Below are 12499 nucleotides of genomic sequence, written 5' to 3'. Positions count from 1 at the left end.
CTGGAAATAATATTTGCAAAAGGGATCAATTCTCTACTGAGCTTCCTTCCACTTTGTTTTTCTGTCCATTTGCCAGGAAGATTACAAGCCCAAGCAGCATTAGGACAAACATCAACACCAGGCAATAGGAAATGCCTCCTTGTAATATTGCTGTCATCACCTCAACCTCTCACTTGAAATGCTCAGAAGGACTAGGACTCATGACTTATAATTACCTTTTTTTTTTTTTAAGCATTCTTTTTCATGAAAGCAGCTTAAAAGAAAGCCTATTTAAATGTTAATATTTCCAGGAAAAAAATTCTAAAGACAAAAGAGGTTAAAAGTACCCATCAATTTTCTTTGTTCTGATTGATTTATTCAGTAGAAGGGGTAGAGTCTCATTTTCTTTTGTTTTTTCCTTCTTTTTGAGAAATGTAGACCCCAATGCCTAATTCATCTCAAAACAGCTGCTAATGTGCTATTAATGAAGGAAAAGTGTTACTGCAGAGCAATCCTAATTACTGTGCAACTGTACTTCTTCCTGAACAGTAACAGTTCTGTTAAGCAAACATCTCAAAAACAGTCCATTAAGTTCCCAAATCGATCATCGTTCACAGTGATGATGAAAGCACAGTTAGAATTTTTTCTGTTTTTCAGTCCCAAGAAAACTACAGATGCCAGCTGAAATCCTCCAGCAAGGGCAAGGGGTGGCTGCCAGGCATGGTCCCTGTCCCTGTCCCTGTCCCTGTCCCTGTCCCTGTCCCTGTGGCCCCCGAGCCCTCAGCAGCCTCTGCTTTCCTCCTCTCCTTTTTTCTCGACCCCCTTCCTCCTCCCCTTCGCCTCCAGAAAGTTCTACTCTTTGAAAGAGCAGAGCATTTTACATTTCCCTCCTAGGAACATTTATTCAGCCACAGAACTAATAAATGAAACCCTCAGTTCTACTTATGAAATCAGCTGCACCAGCAACATATTTATTTTTCATTTTTTCTTTCTACTCTTTTGCACTTTAATTATCCTTCTTTGTGATTAAAATAGCCACATTCTAAATTCAATCACCTCAAAGAACAAAATTAACTAAAGTTTAATCTTTTATTATAAAACTGTTAGGTAGGATCTGGTGGTGCTGTAATTTTGCCATTAAGAAACTGCCCTTTTCACTTTTCTGCCATTCACCTTTTTTTACCTTTTTTTTTTTTTTTTTTTTACTTCTGAGCAGTAAACTGAAGAGTCCCAGTTACAGGGTACAAAACAGGTACTTTCTGTACCAGAGCACCACAGCTTTCCCTGCTGCTTTTGAATTTGTCTTTTTGTCCTATCAGTAAAGAATGAGCTGTCATATTTTGAAAGGTACTCTGAGATAAAGCATTTAAAGTAGCAAAATACCAGCCAGATCTCATCATTTGCAGGAGAGCCCTGCAGAATGGCTCCCTTTTGGTCTTTACAAAGTGAATAGAACAATTTAATATTAGTGCTGTGTTAAGCTGCTGTGTCAATGGCCTTGGCAAAGTCATCACAGCGTTTTCCAGCCTGACTTCCAAGCCCCTCTCTGTGTATTTTCTGAATCTCAGGGTACACTGTCTTACCCCAAGAGGAAACTTGCTCTGAGGCATTTTGTCAGTGCTGACCACTGATGGATTTTGGTTTTCGCTCAGACATTCTGCTTTTTAATCATACAAAATAGCTTTTCTCTAGAGAAGACAAGGAGCAGAAGTGATGCACGTTCTGCCACCACCTGGGAGTCCTGTGTGCCTGGTTTGCACTTTTCTGTTTGTTTGTTTTATGGACAACATGACCTGTCATGTTCCACGGGCAAGTTCAGAAGGTTTTTCCCTGAAATCTCTTCCTCTTCAGACAATGTTACTGATGTCTGTTTCTGCTTTTCTTGCAGTTCGTTGCTCACCCCAACTGCCAGCAGCAATTGCTCACCATGTGGTATGAAAACCTCTCAGGCCTACGGCAGCAATCCATAGCTGTGAAGTTCTTGGCTGTTTTTGGGGTCTCCATCGGGCTGCCCTTCCTTGCCATAGCCTACTGGATTGCTCCCTGCAGCAAGGTACAAACTCCTGATGGGCTGTTTACAGGCAGTTTTACCCAGGGCCTGCAGTGAAACCCCAGATTTTTCCATCAAGATGTTGGGAAGTGATTCATGGTAGCCTCTAAGATTGCCCCAGGGGAGAGCAGGCTTGGGGTGTTGCTTGACTGACACAAATGGAACTGTCATGGTCTGAGATTCATCTTTACAGGGAAAGAAGTGAGGCGGTTGGCAAAGAGGGTGAGGGAATGGGTGACAAGAAAACAAAAGGAAAAAGAAATTTGTAGGAGATAACAACACAGGAGTGTAAAGAAGAAAAAATAGAAGAGCCACCAAAACTGGAAGTAACTAAAGGAGAAGATTCTTGTTTTAGTTAACTCTGATGTTTAAGTTCTTATTCTTTTATGCACTTTTTGTTGTGGATTCCTCTTTTCTTTGGGTCTCCTTTGTTACCTTTCCTCCTTCTTTCTGAGCTTGTGGTTTTAATTAGTGGAGCATTGTTGTGGTTTTAGTTAATGCAGCATTATTTTGGTTTTAGTTAATGCAGCATTATTGTGGTTTTAGTTAGTGTAACATTATTATGACACATGGGCCTGAAACTCTGGCAAGCCCCAGAAGAACTTCTTAGTGTTGCAACAAGGATTAGACTTAATCATAAAATCTTTATGGTTTTGAGGGAAGAGATGATGAAACTCAGAATACTGCTGTATACCTAAATATAGATCAAATGGAGGAGGAGAGTCTGTTGAGACCTTGAGGTCAAAGGACCGGAGCCAAACATTAACTTAGGTAAAATCTCAAGTGGTTTGTGGTATGAAATCTGTAGAGGTTTCATCCTGAAAGAATCTGCGCAAACAAGTGGAGATAAATAGGTGTGTGGCTGAGTGATAAACAGCTTTGTCACTGCTCTTGCCATAGAAAAAGGGGTGGCAGGGGAGAAGATAATTTCATATTCATCAATACCCAGCAACATCATCCCTTACAAGGTAGATGTCTTCTGCAGGAGGCTTGTCACAGGTACATAAATTTGATAAAAATGACCCCTGGCACTGGTATTCAGTCCTGAAAGTAACTTCTTCCACTTCCTCTAAAAACCAGTGAGGAATCCTTTCTAAATGTTTGAAACTCAAGTAGTTATAGATACATCAATTAGTATTGAGGAAAGACTATAATTTGAAACACATATTAATGCAATCAGAAAAAGTCCTTCAGTACATCTGAGATACTAAAACACATTTAAGTCTTGGTCTTCTCCAAAATAGCTCCAAGAGGAGCACTTTGTGTTAGAGGATATGAGGATGTAACTTCATCTCCTCGAGGTCTGTCCCAACACAAAGCCCCTCATTTTTCATGGGTACCAGCCAGGACTCAGAGGTGCTCACAGAGAGGTTCATGTGAAATCCAGGCTGTGCTGTGGGTGCTTTTGGCTGGCTCACAGAGGGAATTATTGTGTGGAATTACCACCTTGATCCCTTCATGCCAGACCCCAGTCAAGCAGGGATTTATGAAGCTGTTTAATTTCCTTCACCTCTGTTGAATGTATTGGGAGCTGGCACACCAGCCAACAGCAACATTTGTGCTGCAGTCTCAGGATTACAGAGGCCACATTTGAATATGGCAGTAGGTGGGAAGAACAATTAGACAGGAAATAAGTGGAGAATTTAAAAGAAAAACATAAAAACTAAGAGGAAAGAAACTGAAACAATGCCCCACTAAAACTAAAACAGTTCTACAGCAGAAGTAAGAAATTATCGAGAAAGTTACTTGCTTTTAATTTCTTGAGGTAGGTGTATTAAAATTTAAAAATGGGGGGAAGGGGATACTTAACTGTTCATCAGCTTTGATTTCATTATCCTAAACTTTTCATGCATTGTCATTTTTCAATGTTCCTTCCTTCTCACCCCACTAGACTGTGAAAAACCACATGTAACCTTCTAGCACAAAGCCCAATTGAAATTTCTTTCAGGCAGGTATTGTCTTTTAATGCATGGATTTGCCTTGATCAGAACAATGTAGTCTTGATTTTTGATTGGGGCCTGCAATAGAAATAACTGAATCACAAACACAATTTTTTCCCTAAGAATTGGTACCTCACCCAAAATCATCATAGTTAATTTCAAGGGCTGCAGGTTGATCCAAGAGCCTGCTATCCTCTCACAGTGTTATTGCAAAAAATTCTACACAGGCAGCATCTCCACTCTGAGCAGCCCAGTTTTGTCCTGGTCAACTTTAAAAGTGCTTTATTTGGTTTTTACTGATGGAGCAGTCTTGATGTTACACAATTGGGCAAAGAAATAATTTTTCCACAGTAATAATCAGTTGAGACATATAACTTAAATCAGGCCTGTCTTCAGAGACTCACAGGTGCCCAGGTGTGAGACAGGGGCTCATTTCTGGACCAAGGCAGTGAGAAAAATGGAGGAAATCTCTACTGCAATAGCAATTGCTATTATAGCAATAGCTCAGTTGTCCTGAGCAACACTACTGTGTGTCACATTCTCATGATGATCAAATTCTGCAGTTTCACATGGGGTAATAGAGGAATTCACATTCAAAATTCCTTCACTGATGTATCTTTGCTAGGAACATACTTTAAAGCCTGTCCTCCCCAACAGAAAATTGTCTTTAATGAAGCTCTGTGGGGTTAGAACGTACCATACCAAATACTACCCCCCAAAAATTGGTACATAGTATTGACTGCAGTTTGTACCTCAACCTTACATTTTTTTTTTTATTCAGTTGCCCAGAACTGACTTATTAAAACCAGTTTTAGTGTCAGTCAGTCATTCATTCACTTCTGGATGCACAGACTGTGTACACAACCCATGAAGTTTAAGCCTATCCTATCCTGAAATATCCTTGCTGACTCATCTATCTCCTGGAGGCTGTGACTCTGAAATAAACTATTGCTTTATATGTTGGTCTTCAAAACTTTTTTCATTGGTGATCAAAAGAGAAAAGAGATTGGATAGAAAAATTGCACAGTCTGTTACCTGAAAATGTAATGACAAGAGCAGGAGGGGCTGTTTGGATTGTATGCAGAGCTCCAAACAGAGTTTTCTTTCTTGGGCTGGTTGAAGTGCACGCTCAAACATCACAACACAGAGAGGTCACTCACACACAGCCTCACAGTCTGGGCTGTTCTGGCATTTCCTGAAGCCACACTGGGGATTTGTGGAGAGCAGCTCCCACTGCAGCAGACTCTGCACTGTTGAAACACTGGAACTTCAATGGTTGCCTCATCTTTACCTTCTGACCCCTAAAATACATGAGATCACTGCAACAGCATCCTTCATGCTTCTGCTACAGGTACTGAGCATAGTAATGGATTTTTCCTTATGCTTCTGGAAAAAAACCTTTTTATTCCCACCTCTTTGAGCTGAAAAATTTTGTGGTGATATCACACTATATTTTTGTTTCAACATGAATGTATGCTTCATTATTTTTCTATCACAGAGATAGGATGCTAAGTCATGAAATTATCTTAAGAATGAACCTTTGTATTCACACACTGTCAGTGTTTCTATCTTAGCAGTAACAGCCAGACACTACCCTGCAATCCTGGTTTGATGAAAGGTGGTACTTTGATTTTCTAAAAAATCAAGAAATTTATACACTCATGCAGTTACACACCTTGAGATTAGCTGTATCATGTTGTTTGAAAAATCTTATTGTCATAAAGCATTAGACTGGTTGGAGGAATTCACACTTCATAAGTTTTATACAGAACATTTTAGTCTACACCCTCTGTAGCTCTTAGCTAAAAATTAGATTTCTGAGATGATATAAAAAGCACCAGCTCAAAAAAAATAATGGTAAGCTTTCTGCAATAATAAATGGGACAAATGGCTGATGTAACATTAACGAAATGCAGATTTCTGTTAAATCATGAGAGAAGGGAAATTACCCACAGAATTCATTTGGTTCTGTAATACATGGGATTATTTCTCTGATAACTGAGACTATGCTACTTTAATCCAAGGTCTTGTCTTTTTTACATTTCTATAGACAGCAGGAAAAGTCTATGTGGAGAGGATTCATGATTCAATAGATTTTTTTTTTCTTTTAGTGAAATCAGGGTAGAAATGAGTCTCATACACATTGCAAATGCACTTTCTTAAAAATTTCTTGCTAAGGATCCATGGCTGGTGTTCCACTTTACTCTTGCAATCTGAACTCTCTCAGGTCATAGGAGGAAAACATCTGAGATTATTACTGTGTGATTTCTGACCTATCCCATCACCCCATCAGCTCAGTACTGAAATTATAAATTCTACTCCAAAGCATCAATCTACACAACATCAACCATAATAAACTGTAGAGAACTACACCAATGGTGACAGCACAGGAGGTGAACAGAACTGTAAGTGTTGAGACTGGTTTTAACACTTCATCCACTCCTATGTCTGCTATATTATTCCTAGACAAGATTAAATAAACTTAGGTTTCAAGCCAGTGCAATATCTAGCCAACTAAACATGTCCTTACTGACCTCAGAGAATGTCAATAAGGACCTCAGGAAAGAGCAGATATTTTCATTTTCTTTAATGGAAAGTCTCTTCAGTATTTAGGAGCGTGCACATTTTCGAATAGTATTTCCTATTCTGTCAACTTAATAAAATATTTTATTGACATTTTTTAAACTCTGATAAGAAAAACAAATAAACCCCAGAAATCTAGTACTTCCTTTGAATTTCTGCTAGACCTAGAGACCTCTGCTTTTGAAATATTTCCTGTTCTGCCATAAGCAGAGACCAGGGCTCCTTGGAATTAATCTGCTATTGGAGATAAATATGAAAACAAGTAATTTCCTTTTTATGTCCTTTTTCCTATGAAGTTTTGTCATCAAATCTGTGGATATTAGGAAAAAATGGATGATATCTTGGCATCAAAGGGAAGGGATCAATGAGTAATAAACTGAAAAAAAAATTCCAATTGGCTTTGAAGGGAGTTTGGAAAGGCCCCATCACAGCCAGCTCTTCCATTGCTCCCTGTAGTGTCCAACACTACAGGCTTTGGCCCTAGTGCTCCTGAAAATGCTTCTACTCTTTCCATCTTTCTGGAGTAATGTTTTCTTGGGTCACAGAAAATTTAAAATTTGAAAAGTGATATTTAAATTAATTAACCAAGGAAGCTTGTCAGGAAGAGCAGAACAATTATCTGTAGTGAAGAGACCTGCTGCTCTGGTTCTTGGCTTAGTGTCTTGAAATAAATCCTTGTATTCTGGGAGTAATTCTCCAGCTTTGATACTAATTATGAAAGACTATCATAGCAAAACATTTGAAAAGCATTACTAAAGCATATTTAAACAGAAGGCTGTTTCTTACACATTGATAATGAACCGAGAATTCACCATTAATAAAATATTCTAACATATAAGGATGAGAATTGTGTCCATCATTAGCATTTATATTGACACACAAGTGCATTCATATAACACAAACAAACATGTCTCTCATATAAATGTCCTGGCTCTTCATTTTCCACTCACCATATGGCCAGGGCAATTAGTTATTACATGTGGGTTTAAAGAGGCATTGCCATGCATAGAAAATTACCCAATGCATAATGTCTAGTAATAGCAAATAACAACTTGAACAACTCTAAACCCGATTTAGCTAATGATCCAGAATCAATTACTGAATCCTTTTAACCCTGGGCAAAAGGTTTCAAATTTTATAGTGAAAACCATCTAGGACATCACATCAAATGTCACTGTTAGGTTGGATGTGACATACATACATGTGATCAGGGTCTAAGAAAAAAGTTTTTATTCTGCATGTTCTTCAGCTTATATACTCTTAAAAAAGTGTGATCTTAAGTCATTAACTACATCACAATAACTTATTATATGCATTGGTGCAAAGCAATTAGTGTCAATATAATTGGCAAAAGTTTTACAGAAATTTAATAAGGCACGTATACACATTTACTTATGCACATAGTTTAGCTTACAAAAATTTTCATGTATCTTGTTTCCATGCTGACAGCCTTGTCTTCTTTTTTTGCTATGGATACACTAAAAAATAATCAATTGTTATTTCTTTTATTAACTCAGCTTTGCTTGCAGGCTAGCTGAGGTGAGTAAATAAAAACCTTCTGACTGCATGTTCCATTGCAGCTGGGACGTACCCTTCGAAGTCCTTTCATGAAGTTTGTGGCTCATGCAGTTTCTTTCACAATCTTCCTGGGACTGTTAGTGGTGAACGCCTCAGATCGGTTTGAAGGGGTCAAAAATCTCCCCAACGAGACCATCACGGATCATCCAAAACAAATATTCAGAGTCAAAACAACCCAGTTCTCATGGACAGAATTGCTGATCATGAAGTGGGTATTGGGTAAGTAAGACCAAAGTGTCCACAAGTGCTCTGTGGAAATTCAACATCATTAGGAATGGCATAATACATAATGGCAAGACAGAGAAAAAAAGAAAAATTAAAAAAAACCAAAAACAACCCCCACCCCAAAAAAAAACCAAAAACCAGAAAACCAACAAAACCAACAAAACCAACAAAACCCCAAGCTAAACAAACAAAAAGCCCAAACCAATTAAACTCCCCAACTGAAACAACCCACTATGAGTCTAGAGGTTGATGTCAAGAGTTCTGATTAAAAGAGGAGCAAAGAAGACTTTGATCTTGGCCACCACTTTTGAAAACATTGAATAATGCTTAGCAAATTCTCATTTACCTGATTTTCCACTTTCCATCATAAATGCTATAGATGTTGCCTATTTATCTCTGTTGATTTAATCACTGCATCTTAAAGAAGGTAATATTATAATAGAAACCTGTGGCTTCACTCTGGGACAAAGTGAGCAGAAAGAAGTGTGGTGAGTCTGTCTGATTTATTACCCTGCCATGGGCTCCTACTGTAATTCACTGAATCTCAGTGTCTTTGTCTGCAAAATGAGTATAATGTCATTTGCTCTTCTTGTAGTGCACTCCAAGGTCTAGTGATGAAACCTTCTAGGCAAGTAAGAACGAGATTTTATGAAATCCTTAGTATGAATTTTTTACTGGTGAGAGGACAGTGCAGTGCTCAAATCTTACAACAGAAATTAAGGTATTCAGCAATTACAAAGTAAGGATTCATGTGGGTGAACCCTTTGAGTATGAAAGTGTACCACATCCACAGGTCAAATTTCTAAGGAGTTTCAGACAAATTCAGATGTCTCACTTTTCCTACAGGCATCGTTTAGTCCTGGCAGGTCACTTAGTTTGAACCACAAATCTAAACAAGTTCAGGAGAATTTATTGGGAAATTGAGCTTATCAACTCTGTAGAATCTTTGTCTACCTCTTCTGTATCTATTTTTGTTCACCACCATGATTTTGATTCTCTTCTTGCAGCAAAATATAATTCCACTGTTCCATAAGTACTGATGTCATTAAATTCCCCTGAAAAAATAGGATATGGCTGCTCTATCTGATGACTTCCTGGCCAGTGTTTCTTTGTTCCCTGTCCCTGTGATAATCAGAGTCCCATACAGGATATTAGGCTAGAAAATACTGAACAGATGCCAGACTGGATAGAGTAAGACTGTAAGATTTATTTTTAAAATTATATTAAAGCAGTTGGACAATATGATTAGATTTTAAACTAGGAATTCTTTTCTTATAGGCAGTAGGTATCTGTCTGCTTGTTGAGTTCCTGAGAGATGAAGAAAACATTTCATTTAAAGAGAAGGTTTTCACTTTTCTGGGAGTAGAAAGGTGATTCATTGTACAGACTCCTGAATATAATGAGATTTTCTAATGACTGCCTACATCTGCACTGACAATCTTCTCTGGCCATTTTACCTGCCTGCCTCCATAAAGCTTCAAGTAATGTTTCAGCAATACTGAGGTGAAAGTTTGGTGCCATGACCTGCAGACAACTGCACTTGTTGAGCCCCATGTGTGACCCTGAACTTCAAGGACTGTAAAAGCACTAAGGGTAGCAGCTTTTGGTGCTAAAATCTTACAGATATTATAAATACCTATATGCAAGTAGAAATACAATTAAAGGGGCCAACATAGACCTACCTAGTGGCCTTCTCTGATGGAGTGACTGTGCAAGTGCACATGGACAAGCTGCAGATGTCATTTAACTGGACTTCTGGAAAGCCCTTGGCATGGATCCCCACAACATCCTTCTCTCTAAATCAGAGAGAGATGGATTTGATGGGTGGACTGATAGACGTGTAAGAAAGCTGTTGGAGGGTTGTGTGGCCAGTGGCTCAGAGTCCACTGAAGGACATTGGTGACAAGTGGTGTCCCTCAGGGTCTGTATGGGGACCAGTGTTATTTAATACCAGCATTAATGACAGAGACAGAGGGCTCAAGTGCACCCTTAGTGAGCTGGCAGATGGTAAATGCTGAGGCTGGCACACCTGAAGGATGGGATGAATTGTCCAAACAATCGTGGGGATCTCATGAGGTTAAACAAGACCAACATCCCCTTGTGTGTGGTGCACAGCAATTTTGGCTCATGCACCCAGGGCTCATTGCTTGCCTTGGCTGCCTCTTCCCTGTGGCCAGGACTTCCCATCTCTTCCTCTTCAAATGAGGAAGGCTGGCATTTTCCTCATGAACAGCATGGACAGAAGTGTGCACTGAAAGCAGGGGGTTTATTTCTAAATCCCCACTGCAAAAGCAGCCAGGGTAGCAGTTAAACTCTAAAGCAGATGCAATCTGAGCACTATTAATCTCTTAATCCAACAGCTTTTGGTGGACCCAGGAAGGCTCAAAGGCAGCTCTGCAACATCAGCTGCTCCTCATTTATGTACCAGGCCAGAGGATATAAAAATCTGACAAACTGTTCCTTTTTGTGCACAGGTGGTGAACAGCACTTCTTGCACACTCCCATTTTTCTTCCAGATGGGCTGTGGCTGTATCTTGACTCTTCTTCCCCTGCTGAAACCAGAATTGCCCATCAAGGTGACATTTCTGATTATCCCTGCTGTGGGAACAAGAGACATGTAGAAGCTGGAGCCTAGGAGCAGGAGCTGCTCACATCCCACATCTTGAGCATCAGACTCAGGGAAACACCCCCTGCCAGAGCCATTGGGGGCCTCAGAAACACCACTGCAATCTAATCCTGGCAGAGCTGCTTTGTCTAACTACTTCTCCTTATTTCTTACATCTCATGTTATGTCCCATCCCCTGATTTTTAGCTGATTTTTCTCTTCTCAATACTTTTATTGAGGAGAAGCTTTAAATTACTCTCTCACAACGTATATACAATTACCAGCAGTACTGACCAAGTAATTTCTGTAACTTTTCTACTCGTCCTGAACAGACATTTTTAAAAAATGATTGCCACAAAGTTAGGGAAAAGAACAGTGGAAATTATAGGCCAATAGCACGTCAGTTTCGCAGATGGATTCTTATTTTAGTCAGACTCCTCAGTTTTAGACACTTCTTCATTAATCTGTGGCTCAGGTATATTAAGTGAGAAAGATTAAAAATAAATTTGGATGGGAATCATTTCTGGTCATCAGTGAACAAGTGCTTTGTTGGGCAGTGCTACCACGCATGTGATATTTCCTTAAGTGCTTTAGTACCTTTTTAAAGCACACATGTAATGCACAGGGCTAATGGCTCCTATCCATCATTTCTGGAATGCTTTTTTTTTCAGGGTAGAAATGTTTCTTTAATATTTCATCCTTGCTCCAGGAAAATTCCTGAGAAACCAATTCTCCCACCTTCTGCCTTAGGCTATTTATTATTAAATCTCACTCTTGGTGAGTGACAGTGTGGGATGCAGTTCCTGCTTTTACACAGCCAAGCACCATGGAGGAGGAGAGCTGGGAGGCTCCTCTCCTGCCCTCTGCTCAGCATCCTGCAGATCTCAGGCTCTCTCCCAGGACAGACCCAAATCAGGGCACATCTCCAGGGAGATCCCAGGGCTGTGGAGGTCACAGGCTCACTGTGACCTTGGCTGATGGTGCTATGGAGAGCTCAGCTTTCCTTTTTCTCTTTAAATCCTTCCCCATGCACAAGGACTGAGAGCAGCAGCTCTCCTCTCCTCCACCTCAGGCTAAATTCCCAGTGACCTGTTTCCCTCTCTGTAACCCCAGTGCACCTCTGGGGACACCCCAGGAGCTTCAGAAGGAGCCAAGCAAAAGCATTTACATGCCACATCACAAGAGCTTCCAGCAGAGAGGATGAAAGGAGTTCACAGAAAGGAGAAGATTGCAGGAGGTCACACGGAAATTGGCAGGCGCTGCTCCTCCTTGATTAAATGTGAATTTTGCTGCTGCTATGGAAACAGGACTGGGTAGAGAGCGGGAAATATTTATCTGTGGGTTAAATATTCCAACACTTTAGCTATTCAGGAGCAAGATTTTGGCCCTGGAGCTCTGCTGGGATTGAAAGCTGGGCAAATTGGTAAATCTGACCTGAGCTCTTCGACTGAATTCACTTGTCCGCTCCAGCTCTTCCCAGTAGGACATGGATGTCAAATATTTGAATTCACTGGGTTTGGCATTTAGGTTTATTTGTAA

General features: G+C 39.9%; 1 protein-coding gene across 1 annotated transcript in view; it reads left to right on the top strand.

The window, feature by feature from the left end:
- The window catches only part of TRPC7 (transient receptor potential cation channel subfamily C member 7), a 64499-nt gene that overhangs the window by 32740 nt on the left and 19260 nt on the right, over positions 1–12499 (top strand). The window contains exons 3-4 of the mRNA XM_030957395.1: positions 1868–2032; positions 8133–8349. Coding sequence (XP_030813255.1) covers positions 1868–2032; positions 8133–8349 — 382 coding nt within the window. The remainder of the gene's footprint in view (positions 1–1867; positions 2033–8132; positions 8350–12499) is intronic.

This window comes from Camarhynchus parvulus, chromosome 13 (assembly GCF_901933205.1).
Source record: "Camarhynchus parvulus chromosome 13, STF_HiC, whole genome shotgun sequence".
NCBI classification, from domain to species: domain Eukaryota; kingdom Metazoa; phylum Chordata; class Aves; order Passeriformes; family Thraupidae; genus Camarhynchus; species Camarhynchus parvulus.
This window is presented reverse-complemented; position numbering and strand designations above follow the sequence as displayed.